Source organism: Peromyscus californicus, unplaced genomic scaffold (genome assembly GCF_007827085.1).
Source record: "Peromyscus californicus insignis strain IS unplaced genomic scaffold, ASM782708v3 Scaffold_21__1_contigs__length_65335640, whole genome shotgun sequence".
NCBI classification, from domain to species: Eukaryota; Metazoa; Chordata; class Mammalia; order Rodentia; family Cricetidae; genus Peromyscus; species Peromyscus californicus.
The window spans coordinates 40,384,009-40,408,566 of NW_026294514.1; the positions used below are offsets into that span (position 1 = coordinate 40,384,009).

General features: G+C 40.6%; 1 protein-coding gene across 24 annotated transcripts in view; it reads right to left on the reverse strand.

The window, feature by feature from the left end:
* The window catches only part of Epb41l3 (erythrocyte membrane protein band 4.1 like 3), a 233,093-nt gene that overhangs the window by 158,587 nt on the left and 49,948 nt on the right, over positions 1-24,558 (reverse strand). For 3 of the 24 annotated variants that reach the window (XM_052750143.1, XM_052750142.1, XM_052750140.1), the window contains exon 1: positions 17,450-17,720. The exons of 2 other annotated variants lie outside the window; for them this stretch is intronic. In XM_052750143.1, coding sequence (XP_052606103.1) covers positions 17,450-17,504 — 55 coding nt within the window. In that variant the 5' untranslated portion in view covers positions 17,505-17,720. Of the gene's footprint in view, positions 1-17,449; positions 17,724-24,558 lie in introns of those variants that run through there. 19 more of the 24 variants (XM_052750145.1, XM_052750146.1, XM_052750152.1 and 16 more) reach the window with 11 other exon arrangements.

Here is a 24,558-nt window from a genome sequence, read left to right on the forward strand (position 1 = left end):
TTACTCCATTCTTTTATTTGATGTCAAGATCTTGTGTAGTTTAGGCTACCCTAGAATTTACTTTGTAGTCCAGGCTGGCCCCAAACTTGTGATTCTTCCTGCCTCAGTTTCCCGAGTACGGGATGCACCACAATAACTGGCTGCCAAAAGAACGTTTAAAGTGTTTATTTATTTGCAGATTTTTCTAGAGACTACATACTGCAAATATACCAAATATACAAATATGCAATCTGTATTGAAGATGGATTCTTTTTTTTTTTTTTTGAGAAAGAACCACACGGTCTAGCACCAGGATAAAGAAATAGAATGTTAGGCATGGTCAGAGCTCTTTGGCATGCATCAAAAGAATAACCTGAAACAACAACAACCAACCAAACAAACACACCATCTCCCCCTCAACATAACCACTGTTCTTCCTTAAGCACTTCCATAGGTGACAGGCGGAAGTATGCAGTAGGTGACAGGTGCTCTGGGGGCACCTTACATCCTTTCTATCGTGTAAAAGTCAGATAACCCCTAACCTTTACCCATACCTCACAAACAACAAGTTAACTAAATGATCTGAGGTGGCAACTAGGGAAAGGTATTCACTTGCACAGGTGAACTTCCTTCCCTGGTGTGATGGGCTGGCCCCTCTGAAACTGTGAGAGGAAAGAAGCCCCTCCTCTCTGAAGGGGCCTTTGTTAGCTCTTTGGTCACAGTAATAAGGAAAGTGACTAATATCACCATGTCTGGGTTTTCCACCCCTACATTCACCAATCATGGTCCAAAAAGCACTCAGAAAAACAGAAGCTGCTGTACTGAACGCGTATAGACTTTCCCCTTATCATTCCTAAATTACACAGTAAGGCAACTATTTACATAGGAATCACATTGAATTAGCATTTTAAGTAGTCTAGAGATGGCTCAAAATATACAGGAGGATGTATGTTGGTTGTGTGAAAATTCTGTGCCATTTTATAGATCGTGGGAGCCCACAGAGGCTCCCTAGTAAGACCTTACTCAAGGTCAGAAAGTCTGAGCTTGCTTTACCCAGCAGGATTGCATAAAGGGATGATTTGGCCAAAGGCATAGTTACCAGGTATTTTGAAGGGTCTACATTTATACCTTGACCTTGAAAGGGGGAGGATATATAAAAGGCCCATCTTGAATAAACAGAGGGGGTGGCAACTGGCTATTGACCCAGGGCTCTCCAGAAGCTATCTCTGTCTTTCTCGTCATCTCCATCTATATTTCTGTCTAATACTTCTTCATTCCTCTCTCCTTCCTCCAAGAACCCTTCGACAGGTTGGAGCTGGACTCTGACAATAATCGATGAAGCTTTAGTACCTGTCATTGTGATGCCCATGGAGTGGCCTCAGAACTGTCCTCCATGGATACCAAGATAAACAAGTATACTTAAATATTGTTCTTCCTCTCCAGGGAGACAGCATCCCTTTGAATGAAGACAACTTGCTTTGTTTTGTTTTTTAAAAACCCTTTTATTATTTGCTAACTGGGCTTCTCCGAGTCAGCACAAAACCCCACTGTGGAAGATATGCAGGGTTCTTTTGAGTCTGTGAGAACAGAGCTTTGGATATGTACAGGAATTCCTAACAGAGGAACAATAATGAGACCCTTCCAAACGGGAGGCAGAGATGAGCCTAATAAAAATATTGGTATCCAGAAGGCATTGATATCCAGCCATCATCGTGACTTTGTGGAAAGATTAAGCCCATCATATTTATAAACATGATATGTGTATTTGATTATTCAGTTACATAGTAGTTATACAATACTCAGCTACACAGTCTGGATATTAAGTGCTGAGATTAATAGCAAGATTAATAATATAGTGAGATTAAGCCTCCCTAAGTATTAAGGCCTAAGTTTATACTTGGCTCAGGGAGTTGCTGGTTGTAGAGAGTTACCGAAGCCTTAAAACCTCAGTGTCTTTATTGTACAGTGAGGATGACCAAGTGTCCTCTTTATGGGATTGCCTGGGAATCAAGTTCATGGAGTTTATCCAGCTGCGCTTAACCTATGGTGGAAAACACATTGTGGTAGCTTGAATGAGAATGGCCCCCATAGGCTCATATATTTGAATGCTTGGTCTCTAACTGGTAAAACTATTGGGTAAGGATTAGGAAGTGTGGCCTTGTTGGAGGAGGTGTGTCACTAGGGATGGTCTTTGTGGTTTTAAAAGCACATGCCAGGCCCAGTCCCACTTTTTTGTATACTGTAAAGCTTTGTCACTCAAATTGGTTTAATAAAATGCTGATTGGCCAGTAGCCAGGCAGGAAATGTAGCCAAGGTGACCAACCTAAGGATAATGGGAAGGAGAAGGGCAGAGTCAGGATCCACCAGCTAGCTACCAAGCAAGCAGGATGTGTAGAAAATAGGGTAACAAGCCATGATCCATGTGGCAAAGTATAAATAGAAATATGGGTTAATTTAAGTGTAGGAGTTAGCTAGTACAAGCCTGAGCTATTAACCAAGCATTTATGTTCACATTCAGCCTCTGAGTCAGTTATTTGGGAACTGGCGAGTGGGAGAGAAATGTCTGCCTACACACTTTCTGCCTCCAACTTAAAGATCAGGATATAAGCTCTCAGTTACTCCTCCAGCGCCATGCCTGCCTGTCTGCTGCCATGTTCCTTGCCATAATAATCATGGACTCATCCTCTGAAACTGTAAGTAAACCTCCAATTAAATGCTTCCTTTTATAAATTGCCTTGGTCATGATGCCTCTTCACAACAATAGAAAAGTAACTAAGGCACAAATATAAGTTAGCTATTATTATTAAAATCTATGTAAATATGTTAACTTTTGTTCAAGGCCACTCCCTGTAGGAGGTCATAACAGGGCATTCATATTTCACAAGGGAACTACGTCTTTAACATTGGTAGGGTAATTTAATTTAACTGGACTATATTAAGTATGAGGATTTTTTGTTTGTTTAAGATTAAGAGTGCCTTCTTTGCCAATACTACTGTGTCTGAGATTAATGGAAAGATCCTCAGACCATTCCTGCAAACCCTGGAAAAGGAATCATCTTGCATGTGCTCTTCAGAACATGAATAAACATCTTCACTTTCCCACGGAAGACTTTGTCATCTTCAGAATGCATGGCCACAGTTTCATAACATTTTACAAGTTTTAGGCCATGAAAATAGAGAAAATATTTTCTTGTGTCATTCAACTTGTATTGGAAGCCCCACCTACAAACGGGTAGAGAATGAAATTTCCCTCCTCAAGAACATTCATGTTGTGGAAATAAAGAAGCATGGACTCTGAAGTGTCTTCTGTAAGGACAAGAGCTACTAGAGAGAACTTGCGTTCGGGCTCTGAGACAGCTAGCTAACTCAACAGCCACTAGATAGCAGAGTGAAGGGAGAACTCCTACCCGCAGAGAGAAGGGCACTTGGCATGACTGATGTCATTCCGTTCGCCCATATTTCAAGCATGTCATGGATTTAAAAGGCTTTTTTCCAGTTATCTGGGATGCTAACCACTAAAAAAGCCTTTTTAAGGAAGAATGTCTTCTGAGTTACAGATGAGCACTCTGTGAACGAACTTGCAGACATGAACGTTTAGAAAGTCACAACCATTTGGTGTAAGGAAACCTCCTTTCAGCTGACATCAATTACACGGGCTTTTCTTTCTACTTCCTGAAAGACACCGACAAAGGTTTGACAAACATTTTTGAAGGTTTAATTGCTGTCTCAGATTCTTTGTACAGGATCCAAATAAAGTATTTTTTCAGGTTTTGTCATGTTTCGTTTCTTTTCACATTTTTCTTTTTTGAGATTGGGTATTGCTGTGTAACCCTTGCTAACCTGGTACTCAGTATGCAGCCTCAAACTCAGGGCAATCCTCCTGCCTAAGCCTCCCCCACCTCCCAGCTGCTAACACTACAGACATACATGCCAAACCAAATAAAATACTCTATCTCTTACATAAGCAGTAATAAGACCACAGAAAATGTCTGTCTATCCATCTATCTATATCTATCTATCTATCTATCTATCTATCTATCTATCTATCTATCTATCTATCTACCTTTTTATCCATCATCTATGTACCTATCTATCCATTTATCATCTATCTCCTATCTATCAATCTATCATCTCTCTACCTCTTTCTTTACCTATCTGACATCTATATTATGATCTCAGTTATTATATTTAGCACTCTGATTTATGCACTCTACAGAAATAGTATATTACTTAGCATAAGATCATGTGATTTTTCTTTTCATCTTATTTTGATCTCTAGTTCAAATACAGATGCTCTGCAGTTATGAAAACACATGAATCTCCATTGATCTTGTCCAAAATGAACTTTCCTAGTAACATTTCTATTTCTATGAGTTCTCCTTGAGTTCTTTTGCTGGATGGGAATTTTCTGTAACTTTGAGTTACAAAAATGTGGAGAGCAATTTAAGGTGTTTCTTTAGAAAGATGTTATACAAAGGGAAATAGCACAAGAGGAGATTAAAATAAACCTAATATTAGATGGGTTCCCTTGACTGATAGCATAGCAACAGCCTGAAGAGTGATGGATGGAGAGCAGCCATCAGTGACTCCTCTACACAGCACTGCTCTACACTCAGGAAGGAAGAGCTTGGGCCTCACTTTCAAGTTCATTTCAAAGAAGAATCTCCCTCCCAAGACACAGATTTGTCCCAAGGCACAGATACTGCCTAAACATTTTTGGCAGCACTATCAACTTGATAGCTGTTTTAACTTTACAAACTTAATTCACTTTGAAGGAAGAGACAACTGACTATTGAGCTCAGTCAAAGCCTCAGGTGAAGAACAAAGTTCATCTAAGCAGGGGCATTAGGCTCACAGACCCTAAAAGTGGTAAAGAACTCAGCAGGCACCAGCAATACCCTTCTGTACCATTCCGAAAAGTCTGCATTTGTTCAGGTACATTGATCAGGAACACCTGCACCGTTATTGAAAGGAAATTAAATGGCAGGCATTGAGACTTGATTGGAATATGCTACACTCCACACTTTACAAGGTAACTACCAAGACTATGTTGGGGGCAGAGCAGGGAGGGTAACAAAGAACTTACTATTTTCTATGGTCATGTGAGACAAATCTTTCAACAGAGATTCAAGCTGCTAAAAGGGCAATAACAGATCACATGAGCTACCTATGAGAACTCTTTTGAGACCAGGCTTTGTGCTGTGTGTGTGTGTGTGTGTGTGTGTGTGTGTGTGTGTGTGTGTGTGTGTATCTTGGGGTGGCTTCAAACTTGTAGCAATCCTCCTGCCTCAGCCTCCCAAATTCCAGTACTATAGGCACTCACAATTGTGCCTGGCTTCCTGATAAGAAATTTTAATGTCTAGGTATGATATGAAGTTGCAATTAGATTTTTAAACTTTTATTTGCTGAGCATCATTAAGTGCCAAAAGTAAAAAAGTGTTTTTAAAAAGGACAAAAAGAAGGTCTTCTAGAAAGGACTCCAGAGTTACCTGAAGTTATTCTGAAGGGTTCCTAATAGCGGAGGTCAGGCCATCTGAACAAAAATGTGATATGAAAATAACATAGGATTACAACTCGGGCAACAAAGGGTTACTCATGAGTTGATACAGCTATAAGTAAGTGATTGTGTGAATGAAAGAAGGAGAAGGAACATGTTTTGCTACTGAAGATTTCATTTAAAATCTGTAGGAGGAATGGTAGAACTAGAAACGTCAGAGGATCACACTAGTGATCGCTACAAGGAACAGTTATGGATGTTAAAGCTGATGCTCATTCATCAGCTTCAGTTGTCTTGTTTCTGTGTTTCCTCCATTCAGATGTTGCTTAATTGTAAGGGGAAGTATGTTGACAGTATAGTTGGCACAATCATCATCCAACACCCTATTCTATGATCAAAGGCTTAACTCTCTCAGTAATCAGAAGCGTGGACCCACATATCCTGGATGAGAGGCATGAGGTGAGAGATGTCATCTCTGTAGATCCTTTCTAAATGCATATGACCTCAATCAATGCATATGACTCAGCAACACAGGAGAAATCCAAACTGAAGGACATGCTATAAAATACCTTAGGGAGTTGCTGTGGGATGATCCTTTTGTACACTGTGAAAATGTGTTGATCTCATTAGTTAATAATAAAGCTGTTTGGCCAATAGTGAGGCAGGATAAGGTTAGGCAGGACAACCAAACTGAGGACTGGGAGAAGAAGGGAAGAGTCTGGAGACATGAGCAAGCCACCCAAGAAGCAAGATGCCAGAGGACTAGTAAAGCCACAGCCACGTGGCAATACATAGATTAATAGAAATGGGTTAATTTAAATGTAAGAGCTAGTTAGTGATAAGCCTGAGCTATTGGCCAAACATTTATAATTAATATAAGCCTCTGTATGGTAATTTGGGAAGTGGCTGCCAGGTATTTGGAAACAGGAGGATGGGACAAAAAAAAAATCCACCTCTGTTTACAGTGAGTTGTGAGTTAGACTTAAACACAAGGAGAGACTGAGAACTGCCATTGAGTGGAGGGGAACAGGAGATCTCATATGCAAGGTACAATCCTAGGCAGGATATAAAATGGACATCACAAAGAAAAAATGTGAAATATGGATAAAATCTGTTTTTAGTTACAAGTATTGTACCAATGTCAGTTTCTTAGTTTTAATCATTGTATTGTATTTACAAAAAATGTAAACATTAAAAAGGTGAACTGTTCACATTAAGGTGGATGGTGTGAGTTTTGTAACAATTCTCAGTGCTGCTTTCATTATTCCTCTTATGTTATTTCAAAATAAATAGAATAATACGTCTGGCATATCAATGGATCCCATTCAGTATTAAACATGCCAGTAGCAGTGATACAGAAATGTGGACCTTCTGTACATGATTGGATACTGACACAGATCTTCTCCTCTGAAGCCCCTGAGATAACCCATCCATCCTGACAGTGGTGATTTGGTCAGAGCTGTCTTCTCAGCTGGTTTTACTCAAACATCATTGAGCACGTACTGTGTGATGGAATATTGTATTAAAGTAACGGGAGCACAGAGATAAGAGAGATTGTATCTAAGGCTGTATTCTGTTGCTATAACAAAATACCAGAGACTAGGTAATTTAGAAAGGGAAGAGTTATTATGGCTCATACCATTTTGTAGGCTTGGAAGTCTAAAAGTATAGTGAAAGCAGCTCATGACCAAAATAAAAATAATAATAATAATAATAATAATAATAATAATAATAATAATAATAATAATAATATAAAGGGTCCAGAGACAGAAAGAACAAAACAAAGGAGTATTCCTTGCTTCATGACAACATACTTCTTGGGTAATTAATGTAATCCTGAAAGAATAAGAACTTGCTTCCAGAAGACAGGCATTAATGCCCCTTAACATGCTAATGGCCTCTTGAAGCCAACCCTTTTCAATGACATTACACCAAAAATCAAATTTCAAAATGTGTTTGTTGAGGGACGGGCACGGCGATGAGCCTCTGTGCTGGAGACAAGCCCTAGCCCAGCTTAGCTGAGTCTTGTTGGAGAAGAGAACCTTGGACAGCAAAAAGGGATGGGAGGACAGCAGGAAAAGATTCTAGGCAGAAGAAAATCCCCAGGGTCCCTGAACTCTACAGTAATGTGGAGAAACCTGTAAGAGAGAGGGTGGAGTGTTTGAGCCAGAGCACAGGAGGCCCAAGGGATTGACAACGGACTCTCAATTGCACCTGTAGGTGGTGAGCTGTCTACAAAGCAACACTGTGTGTTTATATCTATCTCAGTAGCGCCGTCTGAGTGCATTTAGGAGAAACAGCAGACGAGTTTGCAGCAAGGAGACAAAAGGAACATTTTGCTGTTATTTAAGCCATAAGTAATACCAATGCTAATATTTAAAGGCAGTCATGACTATTTTTCTGTCACCAAGCTATTATTCAGGCACTAAGAGTAGAGACAGAAGGACGCAAGATAGAATCAGAAGCACGCCAGAGGGAAAAGACTCTTCAGGATTCCATGTGCCATTTTTATTCTTTCTTTTGCCAATCAGCAGCTCAAATTTTTGAGTGACACATGTAGCTGTGCGCACACACACACATTACACACACACACACACACACACACACACACACAAACACACACATACACACACACACACTATACAAAGGTTTGATCAGGGAGTTACCCTTTCTATCTCCTTGAACATTTATTTGTCATTTCTTTGTATTGAAAACCTACAAATCTCCTCTTCGTTGCAAAATATACAAGCTGTTGTAACCTGTAGTCACACCGTGTACCGCAGAGCACTAGACCCTGTATCCCTTTTTTGCTTCTGATTGCATTGGGGACTCGTTGTCTGACTCTCTCTAGCTCCTTTTTTTTTTGATGTCAGGACCTTTGCATGGTCTTGATTGTGTTAACTGTTAACTCCACAGAAGAAAGGGTCTGCATTGAGTCTACCAGGTTTCTAGCCAGGGTATTGGCTAACTTTACCAATGAAAGAGGGGGAGTAGATTAAGAAATGTGTTTGGAAGGAGAGTAGAAAGAGTTCCAGGTATGCTAATAAAATCTATGGGGTACATATTAAGTCTAAGTTATCCATGTGATACTTAATTCATATTTTGAACAATCAATAAAATATTCACCTGCAGCTCAGAGGAGACTGGGATCAGGTAAAAATTAAGCCCTGGAGCATGGAAAATGTTGCTGAGAGGCAGCATGGAAAAAAACTCAGCTGAAGATGGATTCCTCAGGCAAAGTACTAGTTCAGGACTGGTCGGGGAGAAAGAGATCAAGAAATAGCCAAGTCATTCAAAAATTAGCTGAAGGGACATTCACTGGATGTAGAACATAAAAGTTACAAGTGACCACATCTGAGAAATTTCAATTGAGGTGAAGGGTAAGTAACTCAATGGATTGAGAGGTGAATGCAAGTTAAAGAATTTGAGGCCCCAGAACTGGTGAAATATGTCTGTAATCCTAGCTGTTAAGAAAGCTGAGGCAGGAGGATTGCAAGTTCGAGGCTATCCTAGGCTACAGCATGAGTTCAAATCCAGCTCAGGTACCTCATTGAGTCCCTGTCTCTAAATTAAACCTCAAGTCTGCCCTTGGTGACATATTTCCTCTAACAAGGCCACAATTCCTAAACCCACACAAACAGGGCCGGTAGCTAGGGACCAAGTTAACAAACGCCCAAGGATCTAGAGGATACCTCATTCAGACAGCCACAGGAAAGTAGGGGGGAAAGGGGAACTCACTTATGAATTATAAAGAATAGAGAAAAGGTCAACTTTTCATGTTAGTTCCCAAAGAAATCAAACCGCCCGCTTCGTTTCCTCCACGTTCTTCCTTCCGGACTCTAAAGCACCCCAGCCTCTATGAGGGGCTTGTTTGTCATGGGGCTGATCAGGGGAGCCACTGACCAGTTTGTGTGTGTGTGTGTGTACGTGCGTGTGTGTGTGTGTGTGTGTGTGTGTGTGTGTTACATGGACCTCTTCCCAAAAGGACAACTACATTCATAATCACAGACTTGTCGCCCAGAACAAGCAGCCGCGAGAGTGCCGCCTACCATCTGCAGTTGGAGAGTCCGTCGGTCCTGGGAGGACACAGATCGCTTGTGTGGGCTTTTGTTTCCTCTTAACTGGCTTTGCTCGGCTTGGCTTTATAGGCAGTGCTGGGAACTGAACCCATGACCTTGTTCATATTAAGCAAGTGCTTGTCTCATTTTAAGAGACTAAGTTTCCCCTCTGGAGAAGTGCTGTTGGGGGGGTGGGGGCCTTCCTTTCTTATCTCCTAGTCACAACCTCCCTCTTCACACTGGACAGTACCGAGGCAAGCCAGCCTCTGCCGCATCTCCACAGCGCACTGTCTGAGCAAGGAACCTCTGATGGACTGGACGAGAACCATCCATAACACCGACGCCAGCTTGGAGAAAATGCCTTTCTTCAATTATCTAAATTACTTTCATCACTAGTGAACAAACCCTCCGCACCTCAGGTAATGGGCTTCTTTTCTCTTTCGACAAAATTGAAAGGGAAAATGAAGTGGGTCAGAGACTTGGAGGGTGGATGGGCAGTTTGGTTCCTCAACTACAGAGGGTTTCATACCACAACTGTTTTATTTGTGCTTATCTTTGAAAATGAAAGCGGGAGAGAGGGAGAGAAGGAAGGAAGTGGGAGCAGGGGGCCGGAAGGAGGGAAGCTTTTTAAACTCTGGCTCATTTTAGCAGCATGTCAGTGAGCCCTGAACACATGAAATATAGGAGAAAACACTATGCTTGTATTAATACTGTTTCCCACTTTGCTTTTTGTAGATAATAAGTATCAGTTTGTAATATATTTTGTATAGTTTATGTCTAAGTATACATCGCTAGTAATTATAATTATTATGTAATTCAGAAATTATTTTTAAAACCTAGTTATGTTTATTCACATACAATGACAAAGTTTCAATACATATGCTCACTTTATTGCATTAAGCTATAAGACAACTCGCAAGACGTTTCCCAGCCTAAAACTATTAAGTTAGGGTAACATTCTGTAGAGGAAATAGAATGCAGATAAAAGTTTGTAGAGGGAAAAACATATGCAGAATATCTTTTTTTAAATGCCCTCCTGTGCTTGTAAAGTATATGATGGTAGATGATGAATTGCCATGGCATTTAAGAGTCACATAAAATTCGGTTATAAAAAGTAAAATATGTACATGATATCTAAAGCTACATGCTGTGTGACTACTTAAAAATAAAAAATTTAGATGTGAATTTTTAAATGTGTAAGGAGTATATAGCTTCATTAAAGTGGTACTAAATAGTTCACAAGAACAAAAGGGGAGATGAGTGGAAGCAGTCCCTCCACTGACACCCATATACTTCCCTTCTCACCTGCACTGTGACTCCTACCAGCTCCCCAGGATGGTCTAGAAAAGGTGGTGGTGGGGGGTAGGTAGAAGAAAAAGCCAAGGCTTTGTTGATGTATCAGAAAATGTTTTGGAACACTAAATGTAAAGCATGGCTCTGGCTTTCCCTGAGGGATAGCCACATTTGCCAGGGGCCCCAGAGGGCACAGGCAAGTCCTGATTAGATGCAAAACATCTGTGAGTGGTGCTGATTATTTGTCAACAGAAGGAGAGACTAAGGGTTGCAGAGCACTCCCCAAGGCATCTCCCTTGCCGTGTCTATTCAAAACATTCAAGGCTCTCTAATGGAAGAAGCATGTTAAATATTTTGTTCTTAGACTTCATAGTTTTGGATCCCTGATTTTTCCAAATTAAGAAGTTGTTATGTATAAGTTGTGCTGACCATTTTTGCACCAGAATCTTTAAAAAAAAACCTTGGCAGGTTGCTAACATGCTTCAGGACTCTTGTAAGAAACTTAGGTGGAAGCCAGGTGTGGTAGACAGGAATGTTATGAGTTTGGGGCCGCCTAAGGCTACATGACAAAAGCCAGTCTCAAACAAAATAAAACACAAATGAAATACACAACAACAACAAAAGAAACTTTTGTTGATTGAACACCTAGGAAAGAAAACTCAAAATATATAGTCATAAAAGAAACCTGCAGAAGTTGATTGTAGATGTAGTTCAGTGAGTAGGGTACTTGCCTACTATGCAGGAAACCCTGGGTTCAATGCCCAGAACTGAATAACCTGGTACAGTAGTTCATAACTATAATCCCAGCATGCAGAGGTAGAACCAAGAGGGTAGAAACCCAGCTACATAGTGTAACTAGGGCCAGACTGGGATAGATGAGACTTTCAAACAGAACTAAGCAAAAACACTGTAGAGTCCAAGAACCATGTGAAGCTTGATTTGGTAATGTTTACAGGGTCTCCTAGGGCAGATGTGCTAAATCCACGTTTACAAAACATATCTTGAACATAATCTGTAGATGTGATTGTGCAATATTCCCTTCAACAGGACAATGTAGCACTCTGAAATAATTTGTACATCTGGAAGACATACAGTCAGGTCCTTCTGATATGGGAGCAATCTACAGAAATAAATGAAATAAAACAGTGACAGCAGCCTGGCTCTAGTTGAACAGTGTTCTCAGTCAGCTGTTTGCAGCCTAAGGAGGTTTGGGCTGATTAACTTATTTTTAGTTAGTATCAGGACATACCATATAGAGTTAATCAAATGTTTAGTATTAATCATTCACCTTTTAATTTGGAATTACTTTTACTGCTGTGTGCATGACAAAAACAGTAATTATGAGTCTGCAGGGTTCACGAACAATTAGATTAAAGTGTTGCTGAGGCATAATATATAAAGTATTCTCCCTAATTGGAGATATCCCTTGTGAATGAGTGGCCATGTGAACAGGCACTTGAGGGAGAAGAGGGAAGAAAAAAGGGATAGGTACAGTCTTGACTTCCTTGGTGACAAATGGCCTTACAACAGATTTTAACACCTTAAAGACTCATCCAGAGGCAGGAACTTCTCTTCCGTAGAGGTGAAAACATCTCTCTGCACTTCCTAAGAGCATGCAGTTTTCTGTGGTTAGTATTCAATATCTGTAAGTGGGGGATGAATATGTGACATCTCTAACCTCAGTTCATAATAGATTTCTCTGACAATGCTTAAATTACAAGTATAATTAAATACAATTTAATTTCTATAGAAAACCAACTGATTGTGCATTTTAAATTATTTTTTAGGTTAGTATACAAAAATAATTAGTGCCATTATGTTTTTTCCATACCTATATGATATGGACTGTCTGGGGCTGGGGTAAGGAAGAGAGCCCAGAAATGGACAGAAGGCACGGGGGAGAACAAGAGGGAAGAGAAACAAATATACGCACAGTAGAGTGAAAGTCACCTCTGCAAACTCTCGGGTTTTGTCATCCGTCTAGCAGAGCTTGTAACCAATGCTATTTTCAATGCTAACTATAAATAATGCATGCTTTCCAAAGCACACAACTGTGACTCTTGAAATGGAACATAATTTTATTTTATTTATTATGATTGTTCTTTAAAAGAAAAAGCATCTTATAAGACAGCCCAGGGTGACCTCCAATTCACTATTTAGCCCAGGCTAGCCTAAAACATCTAGTCCTCCTGCCTTAGTCTCCTGAGTATTGGGATTGCAGGCCTGTTCCACGACTTCTGTCTGGTTATGGCAGTTTGTGTGTGTGTACACGTTTGGGTATGCAAGTGGGCGTGAAATCCACCACATACGTGTACAGGTTGGAGGACAACTTGTAGACTCAGTTATCTCTGTCTGACATGTGGGTCCTTGGAGATGGATCTTGGGTTTTAGCTTTGGTGACAGCTACCTTAACCCACTGAGTCACAGGTATGATTATTCTTGTATGTAGGGACAATCCATGAAGCTTTTGGGAGTTCAGGAGGTGGGAGTAGCTTTCTACATTTGTAAAGGCAACAGACAGCTGTGCTTTGATTCTTAAAGGCATTCTGTGCCCACTTCTTGCCTCATCTGTTAAGGATTACCTCCTAATTTTGTCTGTCTGGTCCCTTTTGTCACCATCTCCATACCCTTTAAATCCAATAGCAATACTTTAAAAAAATGTATTAAGTAAGAATGCATGGGCTTTGACTTAATCTAGCTTTCCCATAACTGGGAGGGTATGCTCTATACATAGACTTTATAACAGTTCTTGGTTGTTCAGTGGTATTTCTCATTTCCTATAATTTGGTATTTGGAATAAGATAATCATCAATTTTTTTCTAGATAGTAAAGGTATTTCTTTTCAGTGCTTCAAGAGATTTATGAATTGTATAGGCTTGTAATGAATAGATTAGGTATATGAGGAAAAATGCTTTTAAATTCTTAAAATCCAGCCTGCCAGTTCTTAGGCTTGGAACTTCTGTTACCCAGGTTTTCTTTCTCTGCTGTTGCCTGGCAACAAGATGTGGCCAGAGATGTCAGAGGTTAAGGAGCAAACCAATGTCATGGAAAGTAACTCTATCAGCATTTCCCATCAAACTTTGTAATCTTTGAAATAAAATAGATTTCATTGTATTAAATGCCTGTATTTTTTTCTTATCCAATGCCAAGTTTTTAAGAGACATTTTTTTCCTTTCTGAATATGAGTCCATTACACATGGGGAATTACAATTATGTGCATTGCTTTGTAACAGGCTCTTCTATTACACCAGACTACTTTGAAGGTTAAAGTGAACAGCGTGTGGCATTATGAAGCCTTGGCTATAAGAGACGTGGTTGTGGACATTTTTAAAAATATTCTAAGCATTGGAAACAATCATTGGCTCTAAATGCCCTCACTAGGAAGCAGCAGTTCACACCATGCTAAATTCTATTTTTATGTGTACGTGTCTGCTTACTAGAAAAGGTAATGTAAAACAATCTAGAGTCTTCCTTGCCTCTATTTCAAAATGGGAAAAGTAGTGATCATAATTTAAATATTATCCCTAGTTCATGGTTTTTTTAATCTCTTCTATAAGAAACTCCTAAGGATTCATTGCTCAGAGTAGTAAATGACATTTTGGTATGATGCATTTTAAGGGTTATTTTTCAGTCTGGATAACACTAGATTTTAGTGACAAATCCTTCTAGAGAATGTTCATAAGCCCCAGCCCAAATGTTTACCTTTTCCAAATTAACTTCAATAAAAATAAGACATCTTGAGTTAGAATCACATTCCTTAGAGGTTTGAAAAAGATCTCTGATAGTTGGTCCTCCATCTCTAGGTAAAGCAAGAGCTACCAGCCACTTTAAGGATGTGTCCCTAAATTTTATCAGTGAAAAATAACCATGCCCTTCCTCCTCCCTCAAATGCTCTGCAAACACTGACCCTCAAATTGCAACTAAATTAGTTCATATGTTGAGTAATTCTTACCAGTTATAAATAATTCCTATTCACAGGAAAGTATGCTCATGGATAGGAATTACCCAAAGCGATCTGTGTATTCTTCTCAAATTTCATTGTTTTACTATTGCTGTTTTTTTTTTAGCTCTTTTGGCTTTTTTTGGAGTGGGGGGGAAACACTCAGCTCCTAAATAAATCACGTGGAGGGCTATTATTACTTATAAATGCCCAGCGTTAGCTTGGCTTGTTTCTTGCTAGCTTTTCTAAACTTAAATTATCCTGTCTATCTTTTGCCTCTGGGATTTTGTCTATTTCCATATACCTTTCTTCATTTCTTTCTCCGTGGCTTGCTGTGTAGCTGAGTGGCTGTCGTCTGGAGTCCTCCTCCTCCTCTTACTCCTAGATCTTCTCTTCTCCTATTTATTCTCTCTGCCTACCAGCCCCACCTATCTTTTCCCCTGCCTCACTATTGGTCATTCAACTCTTTATTAGACCATGCAGGTGTTTTAGACAGGCACAGTAACACAGCTTCACAGTTAAACAAACGCACCATAAAAGAATGAAACACATCTTTGCATCATTAAACCAATGGTCCACAGCATAAACAAATGTAACACCTCTTAAAATAATATTCTATAACATTTTACTCTTGTATAGACCAGTGTCCTTGGAGTCCTTGGCCTAGTCAGTCAGACTCCTGAAGAAATAAGCAGACACCATGATGCCAACTGTCTACTTACTGCTACTGCAAGTTCCTGCATTAGAGGACATGGGACTTTCTAGTATACAGGTATGCTTTGAAGGTTAGAGTTAATGTGTAACATTATGAAGTCATGTAGTATGTGGAAAGTAATAGTAGTTCTCTTAGAAGTAACAAAAGTACTTAGGAGCTGTATCAGGGAAGAACAGGGAAATCTCAGGCAGTGACAGCAAAGAATGTTTGTGACTACAGGGTCACCTCCAAGGAAAGGCAAGAAAATGCAAGTCTAGAACTTCTTGCATTAAATTCCAAAGTGACTTTTAATATTCTGACACATGCAATTTGAATGATGCGGTACAAGAGAATGTCATGTGTGCCATCCATATGTATGATGTAGTTATGTTGAAAACAACGCAAAACTACTATTATCACTTAAATCTTGAATTACAGCCCTGAGGAAAAAAGGTTCATTCCCCCACCCCCGTAACTTCTAGTTTGAAAAGATTTTTAAGTAATTCCACAAAAAAAGAATGTCTGGATTCATTTAGAAGTTATCAGAAATACTTCATACTTAGACATGTAAAGGAAAATAGAATGTGTTACAAATGTAGGAGTACTTAAAATATTATACCTGTTAAGTGAATCCACAAGAGTCTGCCAAAGGGTATCAAAGATTTAATAAGATATAAAATGGGGAGAAACACACTCATGGATACAGACCCAAGTAAACAGACTTTGTTGTCCATTCTGCGCCAGGGGTGAATGGAACCAGCCATGCAGTCTCCAACCACCCTGAGAGAGAGCTAGTTCACACCCCCCTTCCTCAGTTTTAAGCAGTCACATATCCAGGAAAAAAAAACAAAAACACGCCTCTATTGGGCCGGATATCCCAAGGTCATTGGTGGAGCAAATTCCCATAACACATACCCTGTGAGACTTTCTCAGAGTATAAGCTTTGTTTTTGAAAGTCATAGTGTGGGAGGGGGCACAATCAAGTAGTTGATGGGGAAGGGATTGGGTTCCTATGCATCCACTGTCCTATGCCCCTCAGGATGAGGCATGGAAAGCAGATGGGAAATATCACTTCTGAGACATTAAGAACCCTTGTGAAACAGATGGAAAGATGAAAGGTTTCACCAAGAGAAGTTCCTGAGTTGCCTGAGTTTCTGCTGCTTCTCTATAAAACTGTTCAGAAGTCACTTCTGATCCCAGTTACTGTTGACATCCACTATTCTGAGGACCACACAAAGACCAACACCACCCCTAAGAGAGCCAGGCACAAAGCTTTCTCTCCTGAAACAGCCGAGTTGGGTTTAAAGGCAGCCCTGTCCTTTGATGCTTAGAGAATTAACCTCCATGCATCAATGAAATTGGGTTACCCGTTGTTTCTGCAATTTCGTAGAAAGTAAACTTAGATTCCATGGCACTAGTCTTGTGTTTAGTTCTTGGCACAGAATAAAATGAGTCACAACTTGTGAGCTGCAAAGGCGAAGCCCAAGTAGACAACACTTGTCTTTGGAGACCGTTCAAACTTCTCTCTTAAGGACTTCCTAAACTGTAAGTTGCCATCACAACTAAAAGCTGTTTCCAGACTGTTCAAACATGTTTCCCCAGAGCAGAGAATTCCTAGCCAAATGGGTCAGACTGTTGTGTACAAAAGAGAACAAAACAATACACACACACACACACACACACACACACACACACACACACACACACCAAAGTGAGACGACATTGTGGCTAAGTTCCATGTCCTTTCATCCCCAAATTTCCCTACTCGTTGCTGACAAGCCCAAGGACAGTTATCAGAGCAAAGTCATAAGTGAACAAACATTTTAAGACGATTATGCCTTAGGAATAATTTCCATATTTCCCTTGTAGAATTCATGTGTCAATTTGCTTAACTGTTTATCACATTCAGATTCTAATGACAATGATAATTCCTAACCACCATCGCTCTGTGCAGGTCCACCTTCATCTCAGCAATAGGAAAAACTCACCTCCAAATCCTAGGAGCGACTTTGAGCACAGATAGAGACAGATGAAGGAAGGCATGGTGCACTGCAGTAATGCCAGTGTTCCTGAGGCTTCCACACAGCGCTCCCACTCCTCCAGTAATACTCCCGGGGAAGCACAGAAAGCTCCGGGTGGTAAAAGCAAGGTTTTCACACTATGCCTTCTAAATTCTTCTCTTGAATGCAACTCTCAAAAAAAAATCAAGCCAGGCACTGGAAACAGTAACTGTGTAGCATTTGGGGGATGTCCTTGGGATTCTGCTTCTAGTATTTTCCTGGTTCCTGGTGTAGCAGCTCTGCATGACTGTGCAGTGCTCTCCAAAAATGCTGTAGAAGGAGATTCTAGGAGGAAGGACACAGAAAACCTGAAGCATCTAGGTCTCCCCGTGACCCTGGCTTCTAGGCATCAACATGGAATCTGCTGTTTGGGATCACTTTTTCAGTTTTCTTGGATCTACTTTCAAAGTCCTTATATTTTCCAATTGTCTTACTAATACACATATCAAAAATCTACAGGCAGGCTGTTAAAATCAACAGAATAATTACATCAATGTTTGCCCTTTATTTTATCTTTTCCTTTCAATGTGTTTCCTCATATACTCTCCAAGTAGGTCTGAGTGTATCTAACGTGCCTTAGTCCTAAAGTATAATACTAGCAGAAATGCGCTGGTCACACCAAACAGCTGAGTCTCTCCACTAAGTAGATGGGGCAAATTTCCAACAGAATCAATCCACTAATGGGTGGTTCCTGTGGGAGGGGGCAGAGCCCGCTCAACAAGGAAGAAGAAACCGTTCCAGTGATCTAGAATGCTCTATGGAAGAGGGTAAAGTACCAACTGCAAACACTAATTTAATTTTAAGTCAACCCTATGAACAATATATTATCATTCCATCTTTAATGGATGAAGAGAATATCTTAAAACAGTCAAGTGATATGGTTCATATTCCAAAAAAACAGCAAGAGAAGCTCAACTCAGCTGCAAAATAATGAAAAGCAGGAACCGACACTTCATGACTGCAGAATGATATGACCACATGTGTGACAAGAGGTGATCAGTCCCATCGATCATGAGAGAAATATAAATTCAAACTCCAACAGGAGGTGATGGCATCAAATGATATATATTAAAACTCCAATTTACATACATCAATTAACAAACACTAAAGAACTGTAACAGTTCCAAGTCTTGGGAGAAACATAGACCCATACTCTAATGATGATCTATTTAAGGCAGCAAAAAAAGCTGAACATTTAGATACTCTGTGGTCTGGCAATTCTACTTGATCCAAGACAGCTTCTCAGACCTGTGCATCAGGAACCACAGTTGCAACCAACAATGCCAAAACAACTTCCTCCTCACAGCATGATTCTCAAAACACCCACCAAAAATAGAGGCTGTTTCATGCACAGCAGTATTAAACATGTAAGAGCAAACACATTTACTACACATACTACAATATAGGTAAAATTTCATACCAGAAAGTATTGAAGTGTTATAAACCACAGGATGTGTATTTTAAAAGTTTAAAACAGTGAAACTTAAAATTCCATTTTCAGAATAGTTGTGAATGTCATTAGAGTATAAAAATAAAATATAAGTTAGACAAATAGGTTGGACCTAAGGATTCTGTCAGGTGGAGACAGAGAATGGGATGAGGGCTTAGCCAAATGTTAGGCAAAGTTATTGTCAAAATTCTAGGTTTTGAGCCAGGCAGTAGTGGCACATGCATTTAATCCCAACACTTGATAGGCAGAGCCAGGAGGATCTCTGTGAGTTTGAGGCCAGCCTGGTCTACAGAGCAAGATCTAGGACAGGTACTAAAACTACACAGAGAAACCCTGTCTCAAAAAACCAAACAAAAAAAAATTCTCGGTTTTGTTTTGGGAAGTGTTTTCAATGCTTACTATATTGCTTAAATTATCTAATAATAAAATAATAAAATAAAATAATGAAATAAAACACAGAGGAAATACCAATGAGAGTGTTACAATGACCAAAGGCCATGAGAACTTCAATACTGTATATCTGAGGTCCTGAAAACAGCCAAAGAGCCATTATAAAAAAATAAATAAGCAAAAACTGGCAGTCATCATACAATGATGCTGATGTTGTCAGAGCTCAAGTTCCATCCAGTCTACAGACCCCAAGCCCTGGACTGCCTCCAGGGTGGGGCCAGACTCCCTTTCTCGACATGATACACAAGAGCAGCACACACTATTTCATCCTTTTGTGATGGTGAGTACCTGTCCATGAGGCATAGTTTGAACTGATGACAAGTCTAAGCAGATATTGCTGGACAACAGAAAGATCAGGCTAGACCAGAACCCTTGGACTAACTCACACCAACAGCACTCAAGGGGACATTGCAACCACCTGATCTCAGTTTATTCAGGATGTGAGGGGTCGATATGTTGATAAAATGATTATATAGTGACCAACACTTTCAGTTGCTTATACACTAAAGATTTACCAGCAGTGTTGATGTGACCTTCACTAGAAGAGTCTACAGGGCATGAGTTATTCTTACTTTCAACTGAAAGATGATTGAAACGAAGTTAGTTAAAAATTTCCCCAAAGTCATAGTTATGAAAGATGGGAGAGTTTTCATCCTACCTTTCCTCCTGCTCCATTGTTCACGCTCTTAATATGTCATATGTATAGATATGCAACCCACACATGGGCTGACACATATATACTTATGCAAAAACACTCACAAGTACAGATACACAAATGTGCACATACAAGCACTAAATATACATATATACATATATATATATATATATATATATATATATATATATATATATATATATATATATATATATAGAGAGAGAGAGAGAGAGAGACTCCTGAGTATAGATGCATATATTGCTGATATATACTCACACATATATGTAAAGACACGTAAAGTAGTTATTTTATCATTGTGAAGAAATGCCTGGAACGACCAACTTAAATAAGGAAAAGCTTGTTTACTTATTTTGTGTGTGTATGTGTATGTGTTTGTGTATATGTTTTCATGTGCTTGAGTGTGGAGAGGTCAGAGGACAGCTTTTGGGAGTCAGCTCTCTCCTGCCACCATGCTATTTCCAGGGACCATCAGGCTTGGTGGTAAACGTCTTTTCTAGCTGAGCATCTCACCAGCCCTAGAAAGATCTATTTTGGCTCATGGTTTCAGAGATCTTTGGCTCCACTGGTTCTGAGCCCATGTGGAGGCAGAACATCACAGAGAAGGCAGCATGTGGTGGAGTAAGCTGTTCACCTTTTCCTGGACAAGAAGCAGAGAGTGAAGGAGGGACTGTGATCTGATTCTAGTGAGCTGCTCCCTCCAGGCACAGCACCAGGATGTTTTAGAATATTATTTTAAGGTGCGTTACTTTTGCTTGTGTTGCATTTGTTTAACTCTGTGAAGCTGTGTTACTGTGCCTGTCTAAAACACCTGATGGTCTAATAAAGAGCTGAACAGACAATAGCAAGGCAGGAGAAAGGATAGGCAGGACTGACAGGCAGAGAGAATACAGAGAAAAAAAAAAGAGATGGAGGAGAAAAAGAGAAGTACCCAGAGAAAGAGGAGGCCAGCCACCTAGCTACCCAGCAAGCCATGGAGTAAGACTAAGATTTACAGAAGTAAGAGAATGGGAAAATTCCAGAGGCAAAAGGTAGACAGGATAATTTAAGTTAAGGAAAGCTGGCAAGAAACAAGCCAAGCTAAGGCTGGGCATTTATAAGCCTCCATGTGTGATTTATTTAGGAGCTGGGTGGCAGGCCCCCCCAAAGAGTAAAAACAACAACAACAACAACAGCTAGTGGCAAAATGCTCTTAAATTATTCCATGGGTAATATACTTTCACACACACACACACACACACACACACACACACACACACACACACACAAATACAGAATCATGGAACTATCTGAAGAACGAACACATCTGTGGCAATTTGAATGTAGCTGGCCCCCATAATCTCACAGGGAGTAGCACTATAAGGAGGTGTGGCTTTGTTGAAGTGGGTGTGGCCTTGTTGGAGGTAGTATGTCACTGTGGGGACAGGGTTTGAGTATCCTATGCTCAGGATATCGCCCAGTGAGTCAGTTGACTTCCTGTTGCCTGCAAAATGTAGGACTCTCAGTTCCAGTACCATGTCTTCCTGCATGCCACCGTGTTCCCTGTCATGATGATAATGGACTTAACCTCTGAAACTGTAAGCCGCCACCCCAATTAAATGTTTTCTTTATAAGAGTTGCCATGGTCATGGTGTCTCTTCACAGCAATAAAAACCCTAAGACAGTATCTATAAACATATGTATAGATGCACAGGTATATCTACACACATAAATATAGATGCTTTGCATACACACTGATGCACACTCCTACATATAAGTGTGTGTACATTCATATGTGCACATACAAACATTTGTATAGAAACATTTAGATGATGGAAATTGAAGAATAGCTTGGAAGTTAAGAGAACTTGCTGCTCTTTCAGAGAACTGGAGTTTGGTTCAAAGTCCCCACTCTAGGTGGCTCATAACTGCCTGTAACTCCAGCTTTAGGGGATCTGATGTCCTCTTCTGGTCTCTGTGAGCACCCACACACATACATGCACACAGATATATGCATATGCATATAAAGAATAAAATGAATCATAAGAAACACTCATATGTACATTTATACATTCGTAAATAAGCATGAAGATCTATATACTTCTATAAGTATTCATACGTGTGTAGATGCATACACATATAACTATATAACTAAACATATGTAAATGTACATAGGTGCATATATTTGTGCACAAATATATAGAGAGATGTGTTCAGACATACAGAGAGGTAGATACACACACACACACACACACACACACACACAAACACTTGTCTGGTTTTTTTTTCAGCATTACTCAAGAGATTCAGTAACTGCTGTTAAGATTTCCTACTCCATCTTCCTCCAGTACGTATTTCACGAAATTAGACTTGTGAAAAGCAAAACCAGTGTGATTCCATGAAACTCTCATCCCCACAACTTCCATTTGAGGACTCCTATTTAAAATCACTGTCCATTTGTAGGTGCAGGCCTTAGCATGGCTTGTCCCCTCACATCAGGGGCCACAGGAGCCTCTCATTGTATCCCAATGTCAATTCTCTGGTGAATAAGTGCCAAATCCACAAGTGGCTATCAAGATAAACTTAGAAGAAGCTAAACAGTCAATATTTGAAATTATGTGTTTATACTTTGGGGAAAAGGTATGAAATGTTATTTATATTTTTTATTTATAAAAATGTATTCCTATTCTTATGTGGTAGACAAAGATTAGATTAAGATAAAAATGAATAGTGACAATTTTCATAATGAAAATAATAAAAACACTATTATTTTATTATTGTATTATTACTTATATAGGAAACTAGTTTATGTTTGGCTTGTGTTATCTCTCTCTGTTTTTTTAGCTTAATTCTAGTGGCTTTACCCTTAGAGTATCTAAATTTGAAGTTTTCCAATGGGTTTAAGAACCGTGTTACAGTTTTTAATCTTAAATGTCTCTCAAAGGTCCATACATTGAAAGACAACCCTGCTGATGCTGCTACTGGGGCCTGGTGGATCCTTTGGGAGCTAGAGCTAGTTTGGTCATTGGAGATGTAGCCACAAGGGGTAATGGATCCCAGGCTGCCTTTCATAGCATTGCTTTACTGAGTAAGGGGAGAAGTTCTTCCCATCCTGCACTTCCATCAGGAGGCCCTTCTTCCCATCATGCACTTCCATCAGAAGGCCCTTCTTCCCATCATGCACTTCCTTCAGGAGGCCCTTCTTCCCATCCTGCACTTCCATCAGGAGGCCCTTCTTCCCATCATGCACTTCCATCAGAAGGCCCTTCTTCCCATCATGCACTTCCATCAGGAGGCCCTTCTTCCCATCATGCATTCCTTCAGGAGGCCCTTCTTCCCATCCTGCACTTCCATCAGGAGGCCCTTCTTCCCATCATGCACTTCCATCAGGAGGCCCTTCTTCCCATCCTGCACTTCCATCAGGAGGCCCTTCTTCCCATCCTGCACTTCCTTCAGGAGGCCCTTCTTTCCATCATGCACTTCCTTCAGGAGTCCCTTCTTCCCATCATGCACCTCCTTCAGGAGGCCCTTCTTCCCATCCTGCACTTCCATCAAGAGTCCCTTCTTCCCATCATGCATTCCTTCAGGAGGCCCTTCTTCCCATCCTACACTTCCTTCAGGAGGCCCTTCTTCCCATCCTGCACTTCCATCAGGAGGCCCTTCTTCCCATCCTGCACTTCCATCAGGAGGCCCTTCTTCCCATCATGCACTTCCATCAGGAGGCCCTTCTTCCCATCATGCACTTCCATCAGGAGGCCCTTCTTCCCATCCTGCACTTCCATCAGGAGGCCCTTCTTCCCATCCTGCACTTCCATCAGGAGGCCCTTCTTCCCATCCTGCACTTCCCTCAGGAGTCCCTTCTTCCCATCCTGCACTTCCATCAGGAGGCCCTTCTTCCCATCCTGAACTTCCATCAGGAGGCCCTTCTTCCCATCACGCATTCCTTCAGGAGGCCCTTCTTCCCATCACGCACCTCCTTCAGGAGGCCCTTCTTCCCATCATGCACCTCCTTCAGGAGGCCCTTCTTCCCATCCTACACTTCCTTCAGGAGGCCCTTCTTCCCATCATGCACTTCCTTCAGGAGGCCCTTCTTCCCATCCTGCACCTCCTTCAGGAGGCCCTTCTTTCCATCATGTACTTCCATCAGGAGGCCCTTCTTCCCATCATGTACTTCCATCAGAAGGCCCTTCTCCAGGGGCCCCAAGGCCAATCACCATGAACTGAGGCCTCTGGTGCTGGCACCCAGCCGAACCTTTCCAACCTAGCTGAGTGTCTCACATATTGTCACACTGATGGAAAGCCAAGGAGGAAGAAGGGGCAAAAGAGGAAAAGAAGAAAGAAACATGATTCCCTGTAAACATCTGTGCTGATATAACTAGTGAGATGGGGGAGAGTCGGACATGGAATGTAGAGGTGCAAGTGACTCAAAAGGGCCTCCTCAAATGCCAAATAGGAAAAGAAGCAAGAACCTGCATAGTGAGTACA